At 35.0% G+C, this 27,848-nt stretch overlaps 1 protein-coding gene and 1 long non-coding RNA gene across 2 annotated transcripts in view; both read left to right on the forward strand.

The window, feature by feature from the left end:
• The first annotated feature begins 5,849 nt into the window (after positions 1–5,849).
• Positions 5,850–27,848, forward strand: part of LOC100378575 (uncharacterized) — a 30,039-nt gene continuing 8,040 nt past the window's right edge. The window contains exons 1-9 of the mRNA XM_085491558.1: positions 5,850–6,205; positions 7,500–7,688; positions 19,404–19,592; positions 20,220–20,348; positions 21,402–21,503; positions 22,429–22,554; positions 23,592–23,702; positions 26,984–27,109; positions 27,600–27,794. Coding sequence (XP_085347684.1) covers positions 6,100–6,205; positions 7,500–7,688; positions 19,404–19,592; positions 20,220–20,348; positions 21,402–21,503; positions 22,429–22,554; positions 23,592–23,702; positions 26,984–27,109; positions 27,600–27,794 — 1,273 coding nt within the window. The 5' untranslated portion in view covers positions 5,850–6,099. The remainder of the gene's footprint in view (positions 6,206–7,499; positions 7,689–19,403; positions 19,593–20,219; positions 20,349–21,401; positions 21,504–22,428; positions 22,555–23,591; positions 23,703–26,983; positions 27,110–27,599; positions 27,795–27,848) is intronic.
• Positions 12,002–14,496, forward strand: LOC146733751 (uncharacterized). The gene is made up of 2 exons (XR_014926704.1): positions 12,002–12,102; positions 14,248–14,496. It is a non-coding gene; the product is annotated as an uncharacterized LOC146733751 (long non-coding RNA).

Raw genomic sequence — 27,848 nt, forward strand, 5'->3', positions numbered from 1 at the left:
TAGTAGCAACAATAAACAACATATGTCCGAGGTCCCATGTCTCGCCTAAAAACTCCATACTGCATTACATAGCTCTACAGTACATTGGAATAATAATTATTTGTGACGTGTAACGTAACGTAATCACAAATGTATTTTACTATATTGCAGTGATAGTTCACCACATGCACAAGCAATAGTAAAAGGATCTTGTTAATGTAGATACAAAATTATGGGTAATTTGAAAACATGGATTAATTTCGGAATCCATAGACTGTTAATAGCATTGAATGATGGCTTAGAGGAGCTTCATCAAAGTCACAAATCTGAAATTGTCAAATTAATAGAAGCTAATGTATCTCGCAAGTATGTAGTCATAGCAACATCAAGAACATATCGAGGAGAATCAATTGTTGGTTGGCAGGGTTACAGAGATGTTGCAATGCCTTTTATGAAAAATTACTTTAAATAAAAAAAAAGTTGGGAATGATTATGAAAGATAAAGTACAAAAAGATAATAATCAAGTGTTTTGATGGCTACTAATATGTTGGCAATCATGATATTAAAATAGCTTAGTACATAAAGGCGCTGATTATGATATCAATTTACTGAACAAGTCTAATACGGCAATTTGCAGAGTATTCGAAGGTCATTTCAAAACTCAAAATAAAATTTCATACTAATAGGGGGTTGTAAATAATAATCTACGTGTATCTTAATTTCCGAAACAGCCAATCAATTAGACGATATCAAATTGATTAGTGTTACATGAAATTCATTTAATCGGTCCATAACCTGATGGCGAAACATGATTTTATGCTGTTTATAAAAAGTAATTTATTTATTTTTTATCCGTGCTTGACCTCAGCCTTTAACGTGTCAAGTAACATATGCATTATAAAGTGGAAATATAGTACCTCGCCGTAGATCATTATACAAAAGCCGTAGAAGAAAATATGAGAACCCTAACGACTGCCAAACAATCTACAAGAACCCCACATGTACACTAAACTACACACTAGTAGACAAAGAAGATTAACATCGTCCCGAAATCAGTAATTAATGTGAAACATATTCCTCTGGGTTTTTTTTATGTGTCCACCAGCTGTAACCCTGTCATTAGATCTATTCCTTTCGAAATTATAGGACTTACTACTAATACAGTAACTTGTGTTACCATTGAGTCAGAGCAAACTTGGAACATTGGGCACTTCCTAAGTTCGTCAGTTGTTAGTTAGCTGGCACCCGAAGTAGAACTTAAACAGCAATGCATGACGATATTTAATTATAGTGGCGACAATAGAGTAACTACACAGATGCGCTCGTATACTACAAATCATTTACCTAGACCTATACGTGTACTTTTTCGTAAAAAATATAATAATCATAATGATGTAAACACGGTACAAAACAAATTGAAGAGAGCGTTTTAATGCTAGATAATTATATAAAATGTATCTATACTTACTTTTAAGCGGAAGTCATCAGCTGCGCATGCGCCTACCCATGAGCCTTTGCGTTTTTAGCATGTGTTATTATCGTCGTTTAAAACTCAACTCCCGCGCGTGCGCAGGTGACGACTAATGAAGATTTTTAATTTATATTTTGATATCAAAATTCAATTTGCGTAAGACTGATCGGATTTCAAAATTAGGAACACTAGGAAAACTAACAACAAAGAGCATGACTACATTATAGACAAGGCAAACATTCACACGTGTGACAGTTATACAACGTTGTATATTATATTACATTTCTTATAGGTGTTGCGAAAACCAGACGCGCTTTGTGTTTCTATTCTTTAGTTCATCAATTGTTGCATCAACTTTCTTCACCTGTTCAGTTTGTTGAGCTAAATACAATTTTAATTTCCTCAATGTATGATTTCCTCAATGTATGATTTCATGGTCTAATGGTTCTGTAAATCGTTTTTTTTTATTCTACAACACAATAACTAATCCCACTAATACGGTTTCAATATCATTCCAGTGTTTCCATTGCCGTCAAACAAACCGATAAAAGCGATAAGTCTGTACAAAAATGTCTGAAATCCCGTAACCTGACTGAGTTTGGTCGGCTGGTATTGGCGGTTTATTGGGGCGTAACATTAAAAAGTTTCACAAATTGCTGATTGTAGAAATTTATTTGTGGTCTTAAAATGTTGATGTCGTTTACATATTTTGCGAAAAGTGATTTCAAAACTATATTTTTAAAATAAGATTTGATTACTGGTAATAGGGCGAGATTTAGGGTTCGTTGGTGTATACATTCTGTACCCAAGCCATGATCTTCCCGTGCCTATTGGTTGACACTGCCGTTTATGTTGCGTCAATCCTTGTTAAAGAGACAACATAAAAATAATCGCTAAGATGTTATACAAAATAATTATGTGAAATACGTATTGATAAACATTGTAAACAAAATAAGCAAATATTGTCAATTTATCGAAGGGAATATAATTATACAATCCAATATTTACTTTTTAATAATCCTTCTATTAATAATTCCTATATGACGCATGCCATGTCTTATGTATAATCAATGACACTGCAAATTGGGTATAAAATCGCCAAGTTTACGCCATTATTACGATAGTTAGTTAGATTCAGAACTGAGTATCTTCGTAACAATTCGCGATTAATAATGCTATTTTTGTTTAAATCGTGTAAAACAACCCTAGCTTTCGCAGTGAAGCACACGAAATGGTGTTGATTGTCCTGATTGTCGGATCATGCTGTTTCACTCAATAGTCGTTTAAGAGTCGATTATGTTCAAGTATAATTTCCAGAACACACATTTAGATTCGTGAACCAATTTGACTAACGGGGATGATCGCATTGTTAACAGTCTTCAGCAATTGATCAAATCAACCAAACAGATCAAGCCATACAACATATAACGGTGTTTCTAACTCGGGAAAACGAATATATAATGTACAGCAAATCAGGAACGCTTTGTACGTGCGCGTGTCAGGCGATCAAGACGTGCACAGTGTGACTGATGACATTCAGTTAGTGATAGTGACACTCCATAGTCAAGTGAGGTTATGTTACTAACACGATGTATACACAAAATAACTTGCATAAATACTCTGGTTCTAATCACGACATGTGTCAGTATTTGTGTTTAGTAAAAAATACAGTCTTATAATTTGATTATTTTTTTATTACATACTGTAAAATTGTTTCTGGAAGAATTAATTTTCGTTAAAAAGACCTTTTGAGTGTTTTGTATAGAATTTATTTTCAAAGATTGCATCACGATACACTTTGTGAACCAACTTCCAACATGTAGCTTACACGTTGGTGGATATGATAATAGCAGACACCAAGACCCTGGCAGCAAGAATGACCTATTGCATTCTTTTTGACCTATTTATTGCTATCTCACATATATATTGTGGTACATTTTTTGAAATATAACGGGTAGTAAAAACGGCGAACAGATGAAACTGATGTATTCTATTTCTAGTATCTGCCAACTCCCCGATTTGCAGCAGTATAGTACGTTGCATGATGGATACAATTTGCATATTGAGATGAGTCATTGCGTGGCCATCATGACAATACTTTCAGTAACGTCAATCGCCTTCTGAATTCGACATGAATGTTAGGGCTCCCTCTGCCGACACCATTTATATAGTGCAATGAATTGTTAAATAAGCTTTTACAAATGAAAAGGAAAACACTGAAAGTGGCATATTATATCATGAAAATGGTTAAGACCCATTAACTTATTGAAATTTTCAAAATTAATTAAAAGTATGGATGTTGACATAGATATGTATTCGCATTGGTAAATCTCACAAAGATCGATAATGCTGAGTTCTAAGGACCAATACTAGTAACACATTACCGAATTGAGTTTATTAACAGGAAACATACTAGTTGAATAGGTGCAAAAAACACCACGTGGCAGAGGGGTTTTGTGAGGCCATAGTCAGGAACAATTCTTCGATATTAATTTAATTTGAAGTGCTAGGCAATGTCAATGTATTAATTTCCTACATCTACAAATCATTCTCTAATTTCCACCATCTGTTGACACTGACCACCCATGAGGCAGAACTACATATGCTTAAAACAACTTCACTTTCCCCTACCTTCAAAGGATGCAAAAGTTACTCAACTATCCGACAAAATAAATTCCTAATTGACACTGGTGTTTATTCATATGATCATTTCTGGAACACATTATGTAGTTATTACGAAATATATATATACTAATTGTATATATACTAAATCACCACTATGAATAATATTTCTGAATTCAAAATTAATGGATTTTTGTTTGTTTCCATATTATAAATGTTATGTAAAGCTAAGCTACTTTACGTGATGTCACGGTGTATGTACGTGATATGAGGGAATCTTTCATTACATTGAGTTTCTAATTATTCTTATATTAAATTCAAATTCCATTTCCCTGTGTTATATCATATGTTACTTCACGTCTTTTACGTCTGGCAATATTACTCTCTGTACAAACCTAATATTCTTCATGGCGTCAGTTGTTTACCATAGATATCCATCAACGAATCTCTAAATCTGTCATCTATACATATTACATTATTTGATTCAAAATCAGGTCCTGTTTGACATTGCATTGATTAATCTGAATCTCATTCGAAAATAATGTTGTTTGAATCAAACATATCACAATCTTCAAAAGATAGAAATGTGTGTACATTCCGAAACACAGTCATGAGACTCAAGATAAAGAATATACTTTGTAATTGACGTAATGTGTCAGTTGGGTGGTGGGACCGGCTGGAAAATATTCCAAGTGAAAAACTAATTAATTATTGTCGATAGTGTTTTCTGGCAACATTATTGAAATTATTGTGACCATGAATATTTCACTTCACCAGCAGAAAATGCATTAATAATCAAAATAGCACAATGTAACCCAACATTACGAACATTTTGAAAATTACTATATAACTACGTATTACTATCTCTGTTATTGGAAAAACTCGGGGATCAATGATCAGATCTAGCGTCGGATGCTACTATTTCCAGTATATAACAGTCCTGCACTGTACAGCCAGCGTATTAACTTAAAACTGGGCACAGTCACGGTGCTGACACATAACTATTCCTAATTGTCGTACATAATGAACTCGACGATACAACGGCGAATCCAGAACAAGTATAAGTAATGAGCCACAAGCCTAGTTGAAGAAATCAGCAGAAATCAGTAAATCGAAAACTGGTGTGATTGCAATTTTGAAGTGGATTACGATTTTTTCTGATGGTAGATGGCACCCAATCTTGCCATTAAATCCGGAAGGGGGCTACACGCATAGAAGTGCAATACGGGTATGTGCTGCACGACTGAGGTGTCATTTCACGTTATTTTGTTTAGAAGTGGGTGGTCATTTATCAATGTTTTGGTTTAGAAGTGTGTAGCATTTATTTACTTTTTCACCGGTCCTTATATTCAAAGCCAAATACCGGAAAAGGCTGAATAAAATGCATTGCCCGGATGCTGGGTGTTTTTTTTTCGCTGAAAACATTTGTGTTTAGAAGTGAGTATATAAATAGAAAAAAAATGGTTTAGAAGTGGGTATGGTTTACGAGAGATCGGCTTCACATCCTTACCCACTTAATGTGGAAGTAGCTTCCCCCCCCCCGGCATTAAATGCTGGAAAACATTTTTGAAAATAAGTGGAAATTGCGTGGTTGATGACGTCAAACAGAAAATACAAATAAACGTAGTGACATTAAGTGAGATACAACTAATTAACAAAAACTGTAAGAACTACAAGAATTAATATACTAAGGGACGGTATTATGCCTGAGATTGTGCATTACATAAATTTAATGTGGAAAGACCACCTGGTTAGCATGAATGGAATTAATTTGCATACAAAACAGTCATTCTCTAAGGTGTTTCTGAACTCGTATGCGAGTGCCACGCGTTACGCGGATAAACGCCATAGCCCTGTATCCACGCAGAACGAATCACGTTAAAAAAACAACGCAACTTATTTTGAGGAAGTACTGCTACTGCGGGTAAAGGGGGAAATATTCGCCTCATAGTATTACTAGAGTGTACAAGAACTTACCCTAGAATCGAAACCATTAACGGAGCGTGTGGTCACAGTGTATGGTAGTATGGCTGGCTTTCCTGGATGGTTCAGCGTAATTTCCGTTCTGCTGTCACCGAAACTGTTTTTAACACAACTCATACCGTCAACAGTTCATGGTTTGCAACAAGAAGGTAAATTTACTATTTTCCCCAAACGACCACTTCCCCTCTTTACAACTTGTAAAAGTGTGCCACATTGTTGAACGTGCATATGTTAGGGTGTATTCTTATGACTCAAAATGTCTGCGGCGGGAAAGATTGATAATGACCCGATATGTTGCGAGTTTTCGATATTATTGTGCCGTTGTTGAAATCTGGGTAAGAACAATTTTTGCATGTTATACTTATGCAAACGGTGATCGGAATACTTTTTTCCTGTAGCATACGCAGTCCTCTGTCTAGAACGTACTCCCCATAGTTGTATACGGGCATATACAGTTTTTTGACCTCATTTTCACGGTGGAGCCAATTTTTTTATATAGATTTTCGACTATTTTAGCAAAATTTAGGGAATTATTTGCCAGAAAGGGCCCTCAACGTCGATCTTCTTGAGTCCAGTATTCAACTGCGGAGCACTAGCTCCTGAGTGGCGAGTACCGAGGGGGGGGGATTCGTTGTCGGGTAAGAGTTTTTTTTGTGTACCCCCCATCCCTAACCCTTAACACTCACTCCCAGTTACCCAATTCATTTGTATATTTAAGCTCCCTTTAGATAACTATAGTTGTCCTTGGGAGGGGCATGTACAATTAAATGGGGAGTGCTGGGGGGGGGGATGGGGGGGGGGTACAAAAGGAACTATTTTCCTGTGCTCTTTTGTCTGTTCGGCAAATAAACTCTCTGATCTATGTACAAACAGCGGCAATCATCCTTGTACCTTTGATCTAAGCTTGGCTGTGACTCCTTTTTTTACCTCCATGGACGCTTTTACTAATTACTTTCCGAGGGCCGGAATGACACTGCAGTTCAGGTTGAAAGCGTATGAAACTCCAGTCGACGATGTTCACACATCCTGCACAATTTAACCCCGCTAAAATAATAGCTTTGTAATAAATACTTGTAAATTAAACCATGAATTTCCAAATAAATCGTTCTTAATGAAAATATCCCTGAAATCTAAAATTCGGCAAAAAATACAATCTTCTACAGCAGAAATCAGCAGTGTTGAAGTGTAGTTTAATTAATCGAGAACATGTTAGTGATGTACATGTATCCTAAAATGAAGGAAATTTTGAACGAGTGCAAATATAACATTTAAAAAATTTCTAAATACTGTTTTAGTATTGGATGTACATGTGTACAATAGTAAAGCATTATTGACTTGAAAAATTGGAACAATTCACTTATGAGTGAGTTGAGTAATCAGAAACAAATTTTAAATTGCAAAACAACCTATTTTATTTTTTAATTTTAATTTTAAATTTTCCAGATTCTGAGACGAGGGTAGCTTTAGAATGTCCAAACCTTTCAATAGAGAGATGGACTCCATCTTCTGCAGGATTATACAGGTTTAACACTTGTAACACAGAACCATACAAGTGGATTGGCAACTGCAATGAATCGTACACAGGCTACCATGGGTGTAATGGATACAGAGATTGGTTTAATGAGAGGAATGGTAAGTTGCATGTACTTGTTTTAATGAGGTAAAGAAATTCATGCTTTGGTGTTTTTAGTAAATGCAACTTTGTTTTTTTCTTGATGACCTTTGTATTGCTAAACTTCTTGCTAAGTTGCATGCTGTACCAATTGTTGTCAATCAGAAAATAGTACAACTTGTTCATCTTTAAAAGGGAACTAAATAGAGCCTAATTTGGTGTTTGTATGTATCAAGTTATGTATATTGATTATAAATTTGAAAAAAAAAATTAAAAAAAATGATTATCTTCAGAGTTATGATGATTTAAACATGAGAAACCATAAACCTGCAAAGGACTTCTGTTTGCGCCATCTTGCCATAAAAAAACGCCCTCGTGAGGTATAAACAGCCCTCTAAGTCCATTTTTTTACCAGGTGGTCACTGGCCACTGAGAAGAAAATTTTAGTAGCCAAAATAAAAATTTAGTGGCCAGGCCCAAAAAGTTAGTGGCGAGACCTAAAAATGTAGTGGCCAAAACCAATGACAATATTACACAAAGACATAGTGGTTTGTGTCATATATTTAATGTGGTTTTCCTGCAACAGAAAGTACATTACAATGTATTTGTTTACTGTATCATTCTATCACTCAGTGGGCCACTGTTTATAGTTAGGTCTTTTTGTGCTATTCATCCATTTCTGAGCACTGCGTTCAGGGTCAAATTCTGCTATTGGTGGTCCATCAGCAGTCACTCTAATAAGATCTTCCAATGTTTCAGTTGCCAGAGAACTTCTGCAGTCAGTCTTTATTCTTGATTGGGCAGAAAAGACTCTCTCACATTGGGCTGATGTCACTGGCAAAACCAACATAATCTCTACCAAATTAAGAAATCCTAGAATATAAAATAAAAATATGCAGAAGAAAAAACGTTATATACAACATACTATTTACAACTGACTCACTGTAATATTAATTTATGTTATCACTGCAGTGCACAAACATATCCACAAGACTTACCTTGAAGTCATCTTTGTATGGTGACTTTGTCAGAATGGTTGCCCAAAGTCCACTGTATGATTTCATCTGAAATTCATGACTGACCAGTGTTTTCAACAAACTCCATTGATGGGGGATGGCTGCAAGATCACAGTTGTTTATTCTGAAATTAAAGAACATTACAATAAGTAATCAGTCTGATACATAACTTCAAAATGAATAAAGAACCATAATAAATTTTGACAGTGAATATTTTATGCAACAAACCTTTCCATAAGAGGACCAAACCACTCCACAAGGTACTCCAACTCTGTCTCCCTATAGTTCACCAAGTCACTTTCCTCCTCTGGCCAGGTGTCATGATTGAAGATTCTGAAACATGCAACTGCTTTCGGCGCCCCTTGCACATCATCAACACAACCAAGCAACTGTTCAAATCTTTTCTTAATAGTATCGGTTATTAAGTTTACTGCTGTTTTCATAGCTCTCATAAGAACAACTGGAAGTGATGTAAGGTCTGTTGGGTCAACTTCCATATCTGGTAGTTTTTTTAGTACCACATCTTGAAATAATAGCTCACCACCACCACCACCACCAGCCTGTTGTTGTTGTATGGATCTGATGAACTGATCCAAATGACCTCCAGGAACAAGTTTTGTACTGAGATTCTCTAGTCTATATAAGGAATTCTTCAGTGCAGACACTGCAGATGGTAATATGGTCTTATTGGACTGTAGTTGTAAACTGACTGATCTGATAATAGTAAGTAGATCCAGGAGAAAATGACAAAATGTTACAAATGAGAACTCATGCATTTTTCTGGATACATTGAGAGCCCTTCCTTTAATGTCTGCATTGACACTTGAAGAGGCCAAATGTTCACTGTGTAGTAGCACTACACGATACTGTCCATCCACAATTTGTCCTTCATTGTTAGGTACACCTTTCAGAAATATTTTCAGGGCCTTTTCCAAATGTGGTGTCCACCTTGTACCCTTGACTCTGGTAGGATTTCTCACATTAACATCCAATTCCATAGCCAAACTTTTTAATTCTCTTCGACTTTTTGGACTGTAATTATAAGTCTTGTAGATTAAATGAAGAGTGTCTATAACTTGCTGGGCCTGGGGACACTTCTTAATCATTTCCATCACTGCTAATTCCAACCTTCAAGAAATAAAATTATTATTAAAACATTATTCTTAACTGGAGCATGTTATAAACAATTAACTCCTGCCACCATACATCCGTAATCTATTTTTGCTAGTTGTTTAATTAAAAAAAAATAATATAATATACCTGTGAGGCATACAGTGTATAGTAATTAACCATAGACATGACTGGGTTAACTTTGCTTTTACACCTCTTTTCTCTCCCATATTAACTGATGCTCCATCAGCACAGAAACCAACCAGTCTTTCTTTAAAAGTTGTTATAATTTACAGATTCAAATGATTTATTGATTGCTGCAATTATTCCTGCAAATAAATTATGAAATAATCAACAAAATGCAATTCCAATCATATGTACTGACTGTCCACTATATTAACAATAAATTATATTTAATTAACATATTTAAAGGAACTCATCAAAATAAAATAAAAGTTTTAAAACATTACTTACAAACAACAACAGCAACAAGCATGCAGTTTTCTTTAATTTTAAATAAGCTGAGTTTATTAATACTGGACCAGCCCTGGATCATGAAAAAAAAAATATAATTTGATTACATATAGATATAATAGATTAGCTTAAATTGTGTTCACTAATTTTATTAGCAAAAGTAAATTAAATAAACTTAACAGTATACTCACCATTGGCATGGGCATGTTCAAGTTCTAGTAACCCAAGCATTTTGTTCACTGGCAATCTTCCCTCAACAAATCTGACAATCACAGTCTCATTTTCTCTAACAGACGTGTCTGTAGCACCATCATCCATCACATTGATATATTTGCTGGTTTTAACTTTCAATCCTACATCCTCTCTCATCACAAAAGCTATAGTCGCTATCATTTCTGCACATTTGACGTCATTTGCATAGGTCTGGCTCATGCAAATGCCATTTTTCTTCTGTAATTCCAGGAGTGGTCTAAATTTCGTGAACGGCAATTCTGACTTGGCTATACAATAAACAGTATTTATTTTCACAAATAAATCTTCCGTAATCTTCTCACTGTTGACAGACTGCTGTTTTTCAAATGATTTTTTTACGGTATCACACTGTCTGTTTAATGACGCGTCATGGCAAATGCGATGTTTCATACTTTTGCCATGAATACTTATGGTTTCTTTCTTGAAGTTAGTACATCATTTAATAAAATCAGTACTACCTGCCTTTTCGGGAAATTTACTGCAAAACATGCAAGTCATTGTACCTTTCTCGCTGTCAAATACGAGCCATGAAAATTGTTTTAACCAATCCTTCTGGAATATTCTACTTGTTTTTCCAGTTTCTTCTCGAATTTGATCAGATGCCTGGCACTCGACAACTTCCCCTTGTCTGTGGCATCATCTGGCACTCTACACCGACGCTTTGATGCGTTACTAAAAAACGACTCAATTGTCCGACGTTTCATTTCAAAACAACCATCATGGACGTATATAGACACATGCGCATGTGCGCGCAATGGATTATGGGTAAATAAGCGCCACCAAGCGTTCAAACTATGCAAAACCTTATTCTCAGTAGGAGTGTACTGGTCGCCAACGGAATTTCATTGAGTCGCCTTTTGGCGACCTGGAAAATATTTTTAGTCGCCAATTAATAAATTTACTCGCATTGGCGACCATTTTAGTCGTTACTTAGAGGGCTGATAAACAGGAAAAGTAACAAAGCATGATGACGAAATAGTATCTGATTAAATATAAATATAGTTGGCTGGACTGGTGAATTGACTTCTAGTCTAGATTGTTTCGACTTTTACGTTAATGTTATTCACAAGCATATCAACATACAAACATGGGTGTGCAATTGATCGAGACAGGCATTTTGTTTTGTTTTTTGTCTGTCTAATAAATGCTGTTTCCGGTACTGCACTGTGCGGCGTGCAAATTATTAGCCCCCGCCGGATCTGTGATCCGGGCGGGGGGTATTAATTTGGGTTGTGTCTGTGCAATGTGCGTGCACATTTTCATGTTACCAGCTTTTTCTCACACATGTGTGATCCAATTAAGTTCAGAGTTGGTACAGAGACAGAAATTGATGGTGCTATGGTGCACATCAAGTTATTTTTTCGATTCTTCAAAGTTTCACTGTGTTTTTCCTTGATTTTTAACATTTTTCCATCAAAATCCGACTTTTCCCGAAATTACCCGAGTTTAATCCAAGTTTGGATGACGCTTACGCAGTTCTCGTCTCGGTGGAAATCAGTCAATTTTGTGAGGATATTGTATCCCGGAATCTTTATTTGCGCAACGCTTCTATGGACAAAATTGTGTCTCGTCAATTTCAAAGGTAAGAAACTGTGCTTGTTATGGTATTTATACACTTTGTATTATCGTTTGTGTCTCCGGTTTGGTGATCGTGAGAAACTATTGCTAACCTGGCGAGAGTTTCGCCAGAAAAACTGCCTTTTTATTATGGTTGTAGGAACTGATTATGTATTGTGTAAATTGAAAGTTTACCTCGTGACTTAAGAGGTTTGCAGTGCTCTCACCGGGATTCAAACGTCGTGGTGGTGTCGGCGCAATGCTGCTCTGAGACGCTTGCCAGACTCTGCCTCGCTCAAAATCATTATCGCCATGCTTGATTTCCGCAACATTTACATTTGTTTATGATTTCCACAGCTATTGTTCTATGAGATGCGTCCTCGCTGTTCATAAACAGCCATAAACAAGTTTAGTTGGGTCGGCATGTACTCATTGAAAGTGTTGGTTTATTTACGTAATCCACTGATCACGCAATAGGCGAAGTTAAAAATATGTCGCTACTCAGGAGAGCTTGCCCACAACGCTAAATGTCCCAATATAAACGTACCGGTACGTTTATTTTTTCCACAGAAAAATTCCATCCGGCACATTTCTATTTCGGACGGTACGTTTATTTATTTTTCTAAATCCGATTAAAAAAATCCTGCCTTTTTCCCCATGAGAAACAAAGCCAAAAGATCGCACTAAAACATCGGTAAATCTGGTCTTTCGTGTTGCTTTCACCATGAGGTCTAAATGTCCCAATATAAACGTACCGGTACGTTTATTTTTTCCACAGAAAAATTCCATCCGGCACATTTTTATTTGGGACGGTACGTTTATTTATTTTTCTAAATCCGATTAAAAAAATCCTGCCTTTTTCCCCATGAGAAACGAAGCCAAAAGATCGCACTAAAACATCGGTAAATCTGGTCTTTCGTGTTGCTTTCACCATGAGGTCGCTGAACTGTCATATTTAAATGCTTTATGGTAATTTGAGCACATGGGCACCATCCAGCATTTTGATTGGTTGATTAGCGACTTGACCTATCTGGTCATTATAAACGCGCGTCGTGGGCATGGATAACATGGCGGATATTGTCTCATCGAGCGTTAACATGTAACCGAAAACATTTGCTTACGATAAAACTAAGTTGAATTTTACTTGCATTTCATAACAATTCAACGAATTTATTTTTTGTACGTTAATATAATCACTACTGAGTACTAATCAACAATTACAACACTTTGAAAACAAGTAAGCTACCGTACCGTGCTACCAACAATAAAATAATGCATAATGAATATAGTGAATATTTGTTGTTGTCATGTGAACAGTTTTTTTGATTGACTGTAATTTTCCAACATTCCATGACGTCTATTGTAGCACCAAATTAGGGCTTTTCACTCCTCCTTGACGCCTATTTAAACGATTAGACGACATCTTGTCGCCAGCCACGAATGTCACACTTGACGAACTTGATCGATACTGCCGACTATTCCATGCATTTTTTATTGACGCACGACGACACGCAAATCGAGAAAAGTATTGTCCTTGCAACAATTTTGCGCAATACGTCACCACTATACAGTGACTGATTTTAATTTTTATTCAACATTAAAACAAACTACAGTGAGTTGTTCTATGGTCGTATAAAAATAAAATGAACTACATTAAGATACAGTAAAGTTAACCAACTAAACAGAATGCTAAATAAAGCTAAATAATATTACAAACACATAGAATCACAATAAACTTGTACGATACAGTACAATACAATACTCTAACTACTATTGCTAAGGAGTGGAAAATCACATTCACATTAGAGTCATAACTATGGAAAGAATATTTTTATATTTGGTGGAGCTGCTCATATATCATGAGCATACATTTTTGTATGTACTGTGCAGTTTCCCAGCCAGTCAGACTACTTCGCTACTTCATTACATCTTGCAGCCTTTCAAACAGTATATTGCTAGAAATGCATCAATTGTTGTCCATGTATATTCCTAATTGCTCAGTGAAAACTTGCAATTTCTTTCTGGCTGGTATAAATATATTAAGTAATATATTTTCGTACTGAAAAGACAGTACGAAAATATCTTTTTTAATTAAATTTAACAGCTAATGGGAGCATATATGCTACAATCTCTGCTTACTTTTGACTAAATGTTTTTTTGTTTTTTTCAGGTGCAGAGCCAGAATTTTTTTCTCGGAAAGCAAAGCCACTGAAACTGCATATACAATGTATTACAAAAGCATACTATTCGCTGCATGTCTGACAATTGTATAAAGTTTTGCAGGTCGTCTTTTTTTTTTTTTGAGAAGTGCTGTCAACCAAAGCATAAATATGTGTTTCTCTGTACATAAAAGTTCAATTTCACATGATTTGTTAATATTAATGTATGATAATAAAAACTTGATAATATTTTTTCTTGATTCTTGCACTTTATTTGTATCATTGTCATATGAGAAGTACTCTTGTCCTTATTTAGAGATATTGAAACTAATTCAGGGCCATAAACTACATGTAGATCTGTACATGAAATACATGGGAAGTAAAGTTGTTGACACAGGTAATGTACACCAAGGATCATTGCAGTTTCTCAGTTCTTCATCTGGTGCTAGTACTTGTATGACAAACGGTATCTTTGCTCTGTTACTGTTTGAAATATCAGAAGTTTTTTGCTGGAACAGTTCTGTGATTGACGGTGTTCTTGTATTAGGAATACAGTTGTACAAAGAAGTTTATCCAAACAGACACAACACTGACTCTTCAACATATTTGCAGATCTGATTTGCATACTTGCATGTCATTTTACCTGTTGTACTTGTTTGTTGCTCTCTGGTGTTCTTGCTGAGAATGCCATAGAAATCATGTTTGCCAATTTACATCCAAACCAAAAACTGGACAAATTATATGTTGCAACTTTCAGTGTCATTCATGCCCTGTTTGATTGGATAAAGTTTTACGACTTGGAGGCCATTTTTCCCTCAAAAATCTAAAAAAAACAAGCTTTTTCTAGCTGTTAACAGCTTTTTCTCAGGTATGTCATCCAGTTTTGTTCAAAGTTGGTACAGGGACAGGTAATAATTGTTTACAAGTGCACATCGCATTATATGTTTAACAAGTTATAAATTGTCTCAGAAAAGCCAAATGAATATATTTTTACCCCACCCCCTAAAATTGTAACACATCAATTCTGAACATTTAATAACAGAATTTTAATACAGCTCATAATGAATTAATTCACTCTGACACAAACTAAGTTCAATATAAGTTTTTAAATTTTTTTCTGAGCGGGGGCTATGACATGTCATGTCATGTCTTGTTTTGGATGCTGGAGTATGCAATCTTGAGTTCATGGTGGTGGAAACATTTTCGTCCATGTATTCACGGGGCTGCACTGGCAAATCATGGGACAATTGTCACAGGAACACCAAGCAGATTGTTCACAGACTTCCGTGTAATTTGAAATAAAACTATCATCCGAACAAGAGGCATCGTCGACGATATACTCTCATCACTCACACTGGACTGATCTGAATCTTCACAGTATACCGTACTCCCCTGATCATAGGCATGAACACGTAAGGGAAAAGTAAGGGATGAGCTTATACTCGAGGACCAACTCAGAAAAAATGATTTTGTTTTGGGGATAAACACTGTAACCATCCTGCCAACAACGAAAAATTATCCAAAAAAATTCATTGATTTCCACGACACTTACAATGAAGAAACAAACATGTTCATGAAAAACACACACATTTTATTACAATACGATTTACATACAGTCCGAATTTACGGTGAAAGAATGGGTAGGGTCTGTGAGGAAACAGTGGACGAAGGCATTTATCCTTATCTTCGTTTTGGTATGTTTTCGATCGTACGCAAACTCTCGACGCAAAGCAATTTTCCACCATAAGGTTTTTCAGCACGATTTGACCTGAAACATCTTCCTTTGATCTAACAGGTCATGTCTTTCATTAACAATCAAAATGTGTCGTAATGATGAAATTTTCCAATTATTGACGATGATTTTTTAACGCAATGCGAAAGTGAATTACCGCAATGTTAAAATGCGATCTGGAGCACTGACGAAACAACGATGATTTTTCCCCTAAAAACTGGCGATTCGTAATTTCCGAAATATAAACAGCGGTTAATAGTAACCGTGGGTAAACTTAGTGTGGAGGAAGAATTTAAACACCGTTCACGGTCGCTAGCATGTCACATCGTTCAAACCCTAGGCCTTTCATGATAGTCTCAAAGTAAACCATGCCCAATAACCAGGTACACGACTTAACGATCACATTTTTGGCTTTTCGAAAGCTACTACTATATGGATTACTCCAGTATTACAACATTGGGGTTCAACCTGGGTAAATGACAGAATATAAAGGATGCGAACCAGGTTGTGTACGTTCGCCATGCACTCTGAAATTAATGCGAGTTGTCTCATAAAATTACGAACCAGACTACATGTACCATGCCAATCACGATTATTATGAAATGAAACACACTTTTTACACGCATATTTTAAAGAATATCGTCGACGCCCAGTAAAAACACTCTCAGCTTATAATCGTGAATGCCTTCAACTTGATAAATACCTAGTAAAAATAGAGGAATGGGCTTCATACTCGGGAAGAGCTTTTTTCTACACAAAAAATAACAAAAACCTATTTTCCGTTCGTTGACTGTGCTTGTATTAACAGTTGATTTTCTTGCAGTCTGTCGTGATGCTTATAAACATTCTTTAAAAATAATTGTTAATTGCGTAAAACAAGGGGTGAATGCGAAATAGCTGTGACAGCAAAATAGGTAATTTCTGCCTTCAGGGCAGCGCGTTCACCGCTGATTTACATTTATTTTTCAAGATTTTTTTTTCAGAATCATAACAGTCAGCAAGTCTATAAAAATGTATATTAAAGCAGAAACTGTAGTTCTCTTTTTGACTGTGTGCGAAACACAAAAGGGAGTCTTTGCAGCTACCCTGACTGTATGTACATGTACTAGTATGTATTTCACTTTTTTTGTTCCACAGTTATCTCAAGAACCACTAATCAAATTTTGATGAAACTTGGTGCATATATGCTCTGGGCCAATGTACAGATTTGATTTGGTTTTGGGTAAAATCCATGAATATTAATTACCTAATGTGCATGATAATTAGCTGATTTTTAGCTGTTCCATGACTGTTCCACTGATATATGAAGAACCACTCATTGGGTTTTGATGAAACTTGGCACATAGATGCTCTGAACTAGTGTGCAGATTTTATTAGTTTTAGGTAAAAATCCGGGCATATTAATTTCCTAATTTACATAATGTTTAATCAAGTACTAATCATCACATTTCAATAAAACTTGGTACATAGATGTGACAGGACACTACACAGACCTGATAGTTTTTAGGGTAATACCAGTACATATTAATTACCTAATTTGCATAATTAATTAATTTTTAGCTTTTGATATTTCAAGTAGTAATCATATTTCACTGAAACTTGGTACATAGATGTCATAGGACACTGCACAGACCTGATAGTTTTTAGGGTAATATCAGTACATATTAAGAACCTAATTTGCATAATTAATTAATTTTTAACTTTTGATATTTCAATTAGTAATCATATTTCACTGAAACTTGGTACATAGATGTCATAGGACACTGCACAGACCTGATAGTTTTTAGGGTAATATCAGTACATATTAAGAATCTAATTTGCATAATTAATTTTCAGCTTTTGATATTTCAAGTAGTTATCACATTTCAATGAAAGATTGTCCATAGTTACATAGGACTGTGCAGAGACCTGATTAGTTTTGGGGTAAATATTTGTGCATATTAATTACCTTATTAGCATAATTAGTTAATTTTTAGATTTTCGCCTAATATCTCAAGTACTAAATCATCATATTTCAATGAGACTTGCGACATAGATCTTCTAGGACTCTGCAGAGACCTGATTAGTTATAGGGTAAATAATTGTGCATATTAATTGTCTAATTTCCATGAATGTTTATTTTTCCAATTAGTTTTTGGTAAATATTTATGCTTATTAATCACCTAATTAACAAAATTAATTAACACTGATATCTCAATTACTGATCATCACATTTGAATAAAATTTGGTACATGAATGCTATAGGACAATAGACAGGCCCAGCCCTATTTTTTGGCAATTTACCATGTTCAGGACCCTGGGCTCTTACCCGGATTAATACGATAATAGTATACTCAGAAATACCGTTAAAACAAATATAGGCTTCCTGCTAGCTTTGAATATTTTTAATAACTGAGAAAAACATGTTTGCATCACCAAAGTTAACATGTATCATAAAAACCTGCCTTCAGACCAATTCACCTGCAATAAATGGACATACAATTGGACATGTATCATAAAAACCTGCCTTCAGACCAATTCACCTGCAATAAATGGACATACAATTGGACATGTATCATAAAAACCTGCCTTCAGACCAATTCACCTGCAATAAATGGACATACAATTGGACATGTATCATAAAAACCTGCCTTCAGACCAATTCACCTGCAATAAATGGACATACAATTGGACATGTATCATAAAAACCTGCCTTCAGACCAATTCACCTGCAATAAATGGACATACAATTGGACATGTATCATAAAAACCTGCCTTCAGACCAATTCACCTGCAATAAATGGACATACAATTGGACATGTATCAAACTGTCATTAACCTACATGTAACTTGACACAGCTCTGCTGTTCAGAGGAAACCCATTTTTAAGAAAAAAAAATTATTTCTATTAGTAGTACACTGGCTTTATGTAAATTGCAGAGATGTTTCTATTGTTGAAATATTGTCATATTGCCACATATCTGATTCTGTTGGATGATTGAAGATGAACTAACATCAATATTGATGTGTTCTTTTTGAATTGAGAGGCTACTTTACCTGTTGCTACCACAGTCTCCAACGAAGGTTTAATACTATGAAATACTTTATTTTAGCTGGGATTAATTTTCGCTGAAAAAACTTTTCGGGCATTGCAGGAAAAAAAGTATATTCGCTGGACTTTATTTTCACTGAATCATTACCTCAGCGAAAATAATGAAAATTAATTCCAAGCAAAAATAAAGTATTTCACAGTAGTTAACATCACTGCATGATGAAATTTATTGTAGTGAAGACAACAAATACTTTTAATAGTTGATAAACAACACAATGTGTTAATTAGCATACTCACAAATGACATAACTCAAAATTTAAACTTCAACAGTTGTACTGACAATACAACTTAGATATGCCATTATTATTAATCAAAATCATTTAATAAATTTTGTTTTAAAATAGACTCAACTCAGTTGGTTAGCAGAAGAAAGAAAAAACAAGAACGTAACGAACTGATTATGATGCGAAGCTTTGTGGACTGTTCTGATCTTTTTATATGTGCAAATAATGACTGTATTCAATCATCCCTTGAGTGTGATGGTAATGAAGATTGCACAGATGGCTCCGATGAGTCTCATTGTTTGGCTAGGGGTATGTTTTACATGTTTTTTTAAACCTTGAATAACGAACGCTAATTATTTTTCCCACATTGTTACAGATTCTGATCAAAATTGTCCAATCAAAAAATGAAATAATGCAAACTTATCTTTTGTAAAAAAAAGAATGATGACTGGCTGGCTGACTGACTGTGGGCCATTGTTTTCTGTGTAAAATAATGCATGAGCATGGTAATTGGAGATAAGTCGTGGCAGGAAGTGTCGGAAAGAAAATGCAAGTTCTGCCATAGTGAAGTTAAGGATGAAATTAATTAATTTCACTGCAATAACTATTATGAGAAGGGTGTTCAATTTTGCTTCAAGCAGTAGCAGTTTTAGTAAAAATGCTACTGTAATTTTCTTGCCTTATCTTCTGACCAGAAATCAGTTAACATTTGATATATGTGCAAAATTTGATATACATGTACAGTATGTGCTAAAAATGTGTAGCGAGATGCTACATGTATATAGAATTTATATTTTGATGTTAGTATTTTCACTTTAATATAATTGTTGTTGGGCTGGGCTTCAGGAAACTGAGCATGTCAATATAATAAATGATACATATTTATGTTGTCTTTTCATACATTCTGTCAAAAATCTTGAAAATGTTTGATTGCAGAAAAAAGTCACTGTGGGGTACATGACTTCCATTGTGCTGATGGTGGTTGTGTTGATGCTAAGGTGGAGTGTGACTGGTACTCTGACTGCGCTGATGAATCTGATGAGCATGACAACTGCCTTTATGAAGGTAATGTGCATGCACAAATGTGTCCCCCTGGTCGATGACATCATTACCCAGAATGCATTTTGTGTATGCTGGCTTGTAGTGAAGCAGCGCAATTTCTGTAGATGCACATGTACGCTGTGTTTACTTCATGATTAATACCTAGATTTCAATTAACCTATAATTACCAGGCATTTTGAAGACTTGCTTGTTTGTTTAAAAACTTAATTCTTGCTAATCTTTCAACAGTAAAGAAACATCAAAATCATATTCTAAAAATATAAATAATTCTGATTATCAAAAAGAACAATTTTGGGAGCAGAATCTGGTCATAATTTTTTTTTTATGTTCATGCACCTGTGCTATATATTAACTTAATTGCATCTTTAGATCTCCTCACTGGGTGACTGCCTGTGCAACACATACATCAACTGTTACTCCTGTATGTGTGTAGCACACAATGGGAGTCTTTGAGATTAGTTTGAACATAAATTGATCAGACATGTTTGAGATATAGATGCACACACCCATGGCGGTGAAACTATGTTAAAGTTTTTGGACATCACCATCTTAATACGTTTGCACTTGAATGTTATATTCATAGTAAAAAGATTACACTTATGGTGAATGGGTTCTTACTGATAATTGGTACATGGTATATGTTACCAGAAGTACATTACTTGGGGTTTGCAACGCACATAGTACTGTATGGTGACATCATGCCAAGATCCTATTCCAGTCTCATCTCGTGGATAGCGAGACTGATGCTACTACTAGTACCTTCTGACATGACATAGGCGGTTTGTAATAAAACATGTATTACCACATTCATAGTGAAAAAATGTAATACATCGAAAATGTACAGAAAATATAGTTATCGTAATCCGTCATATCCGGTCGTGAGCAGCTATTTTGATCCACCTGGACATCCCAGTATCCTAGTTACCTCAGGCATGCGCATTCGCATTTTTCTGAGTTGGAACGCTTATGTGAGCGCGAGATTGTAACGGGATCTTGGTATCAAGTAATGTACCTCTGATGTTACTAAACTTATCCATATCTATATTTATATTGTAGGATTTGAGTGTGATGAAGGCAACACTGTTATCCCTTATACATGGGCCTGTGATGAAGAGGTGGATTGTGATGATGAACGTGATGAAAATTCCTTACTGTGTTGTAAGCAGATATATATCACTATTGGGACTATCTTACACATGCCTCGGCTAATTACAATGAACTTTACAAATACTTCTTACATCTTGGGACATGTTATATGCACATTCATTTTAAAATCTGATTAAAGATGGCCAAATGGTGATCATTATTATCCAGCTTTTTGGAACTGGGTCTCTGTCGTGTATTGATGAATTTTGTTCAAAGATGATACATACATATACATTGTAACTAATGCACATTTTGTTTTAATGAATGCCATTTCAGAGCCAAATCTCTGACATGCATTAATTGACAAATCATATTTAAACTTTCTATACACACAATGTCACACATATTCACATTCATTCTTTAAGATGGCCAAATGGCGATCATGTTAATGGTAAACAACATTTCTGCCATTCTGAGCCGAATCTTGGTTATACATGAACAGTGCTAAAATAAATCATAATTCAGGATTTCTACCATTCTGGAAATGAATCCTGGTCATGCATTTATAGATTAAATTCAATCCTTGTGTGGATTTTGATGAATGTCCTAGTGATAGACAAGATTTCCCACAAGTTCCCTCTATGCATCACAATTCATAAAATAGTTCTGTTTATAGTCTGTACTTTCCATCAAAAGTTTAAGACAAGAATAGCAAAAGTTTTTAAGTACAAACAAAATATTTATCAGTACTCAAATTTTGATGGCTCCAAAATTTAGGGTTCAATTCCAGAAATATTGAAGAATATAAGGAAAAAATGCAGACAAATTTGTGTAAGGAAGTCAGGTGGTGAAAAGGTTAGCATAGTCCAATGGAATTTAAACTTCATACATACATAATGTACACACACAAACGCACACTTTTGTTTTGCACAGTACAGATCAGATCAGAATGTTTGTCATTCATCAATCAATTCATTATAATTTGTTTTTCTCGCAGATGGTATATGTGATGGTCACATTTGCGATAATGATACTGTGTGTGTTGAGAGAGACAATGTATGCGACGGCTATACGTTCCATTGTGAAGATCACTCTGATGAAGACACGAGTTTATGTCCGCAATGTGAGTGCACATGTTAATTATTGTTAATCATTCCTGAGTGGTTGATGTCCTCTCTGCACCATCCAGCCTTATGCAAGAAATAGATTGTAAACAGAACAAAGGTCTTAGCATTGCCGTGGTGTAAAAACTCTACAATGACAAATTTAAAAACATGTAAAAATGTGTATTGTCAGTGTATTGTTTGGTGATTGAGTTCCAGTTAATTGGAAACTGGAATTTGTGTCATTCATTAATGTGATCTTTTTACTATACATTTAATTAAATGCAAGAAATACATAAAATGTGATTATTTTCTAAATCACACTTGGAGCCATACTTTTTTCAATGCATTTTATTAATTCCTGTAATGTAACTAACATATTTATGCAACATTATGTGTGGGTCTAAATATTATGTTTTTTCTATACTTTTGTATAGGGAAGCAATTGAAATCTAAACTCGCTCACTATTATATAGCACTCAATCCCCTCTCATATGTGTGTATATTTCTACTAGAATACATACATGTATGTACTGAGTAATTGACTTTGAATGATTACTGTAAAACGTGTCTTTTAGCTATCATGTTAATTTCGCTAATTCAAGATTTAGCTAATTTAGCAGTCTATTTTCTCACAGGGAGATAGTCAAAACTTTAGCTAAATTAAGATTCTGTTAATTCATGCCAAGAGTCAAATCCACTAAAATTGCACAGTATATTTTTCACTCCTCTCCAATACACTATACAACCTTAAATCTATTAGGTCAGATGAAAAAGTATGTTCAGAAAAGGCTGAGTGAATGCAAATCTACTTGCAATAGGTGGCTGATTGGCCACCCAACCCTAACACCTACATTGTAACAGTTGGACCAATCAGAGAGCAGCTTGCTTGAATTTGTATATGCTTGGACTCAACTGAAAAAAGCCTGAACATTACATTGTGTAATTGACTATTGACCATTTTGTTGAATTCTATAAATTATTAACTTAAAGGCAATTTTTTTGCATTTTTAATTTGTAGTATATTTAAACAAAATTTCTTTTTTCTTTTATGCAGTTCAAGAATGTTTTTACTGCAATGACTTCTGCATTCAGTGGGAATGGGTGTGTGATAATTTAGCAGACTGTGAAGATTACTCTGAAGAGAAACTCATTGGATGTGGTAGAGGTATGTATTGGGTTTATTAATTGAGTGAGAATGGGTGTGTGATAATTTAGCAGACTGTGATGATTACTCTGAAGAGAAACTTATTGGATGTGGTAGAGGTACGTATTGGGTTTATTAATTGAGTGAGAATGGGTGTGTGATAATTTAGCAGACTGTGAAGATTACTCTGAAGAGAAACTCATTGGATGTGGTAGAGGTACGTATTGGGTTTATTAATTGAGTGAGAATGGGTGTGTGATAATTTAGCAGACTGATGATTACTCTGAAGAGAAACTCATTGGATGTGGTAGAGGTATGTATTGGGTTTATTAATTGAGTGGGTATGTGATAATTTAGCAGACTGTGATGATTACTCTGAAGAGACACTCATTGGATGTGGTAGAGGTATGTATTGGGTTCATTAATTGAGCGGAATGGGTGTGTGATAATTTAGCAGACTGTGATGATTACTCTGAAGAGAAACTTATTGGATGTGGTAGAGGTACGTATTGGGTTTATTAATTGAGTGAGAATGGGTGTGTGATAATTTAGCAGACTGTGAAGATTACTCTGAAGAGAAACTCATTGGATGTGGTAGAGGTACGTATTGGGTTTATTAATTGAGTGGGTGTGTGATAATTTAGCAGACTGATGATTACTCTGAAGAGAAACTTATTGGATGTGGTAGAGGTATGTATTGGGTTTATTAATTGAGTGGGTGTGTGATAATTTAGCAGACTGTGATGATTACTCTGAAGAGAAACTCATTGGATGTGGTAGAGGTATGTATTGGGTTTATTAATTGAGTGGGTGTGTGATAATTTAGCAGACTGATGATTACTCTGAAGAGAAACTTATTGGATGTGGTAGAGGTATGTATTGGGTTTATTAATTGAGTGGGTGTGTGATAATTTAGCAGACTGATGATTACTCTGAAGAGAAACTCATTGGATGTGGTAGAGGTATGTATTGGGTTTATTAATTGAGTGGGTGTGTGATAATTTAGCAGACTGTGAAGATTACTCTGAAGAGAAACTCATTGGATGTGGTAGAGGTACGTATTGGGTTTATTAATTGAGTGGGTGTGTGATAATTTAGCAGACTGTGAAGATTACTCTGAAGAGAAACTCATTGGATGTGGTAGAGGTACGTATTGGGTTTATTAATTGAGTGGGTGTGTGATAATTTAGCAGACTGATGATTACGCTGAAGAGAAACTCATTGGATGTGGTAGAGGTATTATTGGGTTCATTAATTGAGTGAGAATGGGTGTGTGATAATTTAGCAGACTGTGAAGATTACTCTGAAGAGAAACTCATTGGATGTGGTAGAGGTATGTATTGGGTTTATTAATTGAGTGAGAATGGGTGTGTGATAATTTAGCAGACTGTGAAGATTACTCTGAAGAGAAAGTCATTGGATGTGGTAGAGGTACGTATTGGGTTTATTAATTGAGTGGGTGTGTGATAATTTAGCAGACTGAAGATTACTCTGAAGAGAAACTCATTGGATGTGGTAGAGGTATGTATTGGGTTTATTAATTGAGTGGGTGTGTGATAATTTAGCAGACTGTGATGATTACTCTGAAGTGAAACTCATTGGATGTGGTAGAGGTATGTATTGGGTTTATTAATTGAGTGGGTGTGTGATAATTTAGCAGACTGTGATGATTACTCTGAAGAGAAACTCTTGGATGTGGTAGAGGTATGTATTGGGTTTATTAATTGAGTGGGTGTGTGATAATTTAGCAGACTGATGATTACTCTGAAGAGAAACTCATTGGATGTGGTAGAGGTATGTATTGGGTTTATTAATTGAGTGAGAATGGGTGTGTGATAATTTAGCAGACTGTGAAGATTACTCTGAAGAGAAACTCATTGGATGTGGTAGAGGTATGTATTGGGTTTATTAATTGAGTGAGAATGGGTGTGTGATAATTTAGCAGACTGATGATTACTGAAGAGAAACTCATTGGATGTGGTAGAGGTACGTATTGGGTTTCGTAATTGAGTGAGATTATCAGTGTGTTAATTTGTATGGTAACTGTTCTGAGTGTCGTAAAAAAACAAAATGCCAAGCCAAAAGAATGTCAGGCAACTTTTAAAATGAAAACATTTATATGCCAAACTGAAAAGGTTTAGCCAAGCATGAACTACATTTGATTTTTCTGTTTATCAACTTTCACCTAATTTGCATGATAATTAGCTGATTTTTAGCTGTTCCATGATTGTTCCACTGATATCTTAAGAACCGCTCATTGGATTTCAATGAAACTTGGCACATAGATGCTCCGAACTAATGCGCAGGTTAGATCAGTTTTGTGTAAAAATCTGTGCGATATTAATTACCTAATTTGCATAATGATTAATAAATTTTTGGCTTTTCCACTGATATCTCAAGTACTAATCATCACATTTCAATAAAACTTGGTACATAGATGTCATATGACACTGCATAGACCTGATAGTTTTTAGGGTAATATAAGTACATATTAATTACCTAATTTGCATAATTAATTAATTTTCAGCTTTTGATATTTCAAGTAGTAATCATCACATTTCAATGAAATTTGGTACATAGTTACTTAGACTGTGCAGAGACCTGATTACTGGTAGTTTTGGGGTAAATATTTGTGCATATTAATCACCTTATTAGCATAATTAGTTAATTTTCAGCTTTTCGTCTGATAACTCAAGTACTGATCATCATATTTCAATGTAACTTGGTACATAGATCCTCTAGGACTATGCAGAGACCTGATTAGTTTTAGGGTAAATAATTGTGGATATTAATTACCTAATTTGCATAATTAGTAAATTTTTTCCATGAATGTTCCACTGATATATAAAGAACCACTAATTGGATTTTATTGAAACTTTTATAGAGTATTCATAGTTTTTTTGTTCTAATCACATTTCAATGAAACTTGGTACATATATATTACATTACGCAGGCCTTATTAGTTTTACACTCAAATCTGTTCATATCAGTTACCTGATTTACATAATTAATTTTCAGCTATTCCATCAATATCTCAAGTACAAGTAATTTTGAATTAATTTTTACTCTCAGCACACAGGAGTTCTTTCTAAGCTTTCTTTGATTTCGGTTATTTTGGAAGGGTTGCTATTAAGCTAAACTATACCCCAAATATGGTAATCAAACAAAAGTGAAGTGAAGTGAAGTGAAGTGAAGTGAAGAGTGGGAAGTGAGACCACAGTCGGTTAAATATAGCATCTGTGATCTACCTTGATACAAACTTGCCACTACTGCACTGTTTATCTATGTGGTATCAATTTCAGTGGCTGATCGGTGTTGGCAAGGTGGATTCTTGTGCATGCATGGAAGTTTTTGTGTTCCCCAAGAATGGCGCTGTGATGGCCATAATGATTGCGGAGATGATTCGGATGAAGATAACTGCCTGAATGGTAAGATCCACTGCGTAATTTGAATTCAACTTAAGTTTGCATAGATCAGGATTATAGAAACAGATTAGGTATGGTACATGTATAAGTTATATAAACTATTCTGTACCTTGCCATTTTTCTTAACCCTAAATTACACATAGCATTATAAATTAGGTTAAGTGTGTATGTAGTTGTATTTACATTTTATGTATTTTATTTCTATGTTGAATTTAATCAAATTGCAATCCTATATAACATTTCAGATTCTTTTGATCCAACCTGATTCAATGCCCTTGATGTACGGTAATTTTGGCATCATTTATCGTATCACACTGAGGGTTTACATGTGAATGAAGACATCCACTTATGATGAAACTAAGTTGAAGTTTAGATTGCATTTAATATTGATCCAATAAATTTATTTTTTGTCTGTTATTTCATGGCAATGAATGATGAATCACTGTTTTCTGTATACCTAATAATTATTGTAAATGTCCATGTTTTTTCCCAGGTGTCTCTGAATTTAAAGTCAATAGCTGGGGTGTGATTGGAGGGTGGTCGTCCTGGAGTGAGTGGTCTAACTGTGATGCGGAATGTGGCGCTGGAGAAAGATCTCGACACCGTGTGTGCTTAGATCCACAGAGTAAATGTGATGATCAGGAAGTTGAATTTGAAACTTGTGAAAATGATTGTTATGTCGAGGCAGGTGAGATATTTTATTTTCTATATACGTATATATCCCCTCTTCAAAAATAAAAGC

This window comes from Saccoglossus kowalevskii, chromosome 16, assembly GCF_978046115.1.
Source record: "Saccoglossus kowalevskii chromosome 16, keSacKowa6.1, whole genome shotgun sequence".
Lineage (NCBI taxonomy): Eukaryota > Metazoa > Hemichordata > Enteropneusta > Harrimaniidae > Saccoglossus > Saccoglossus kowalevskii.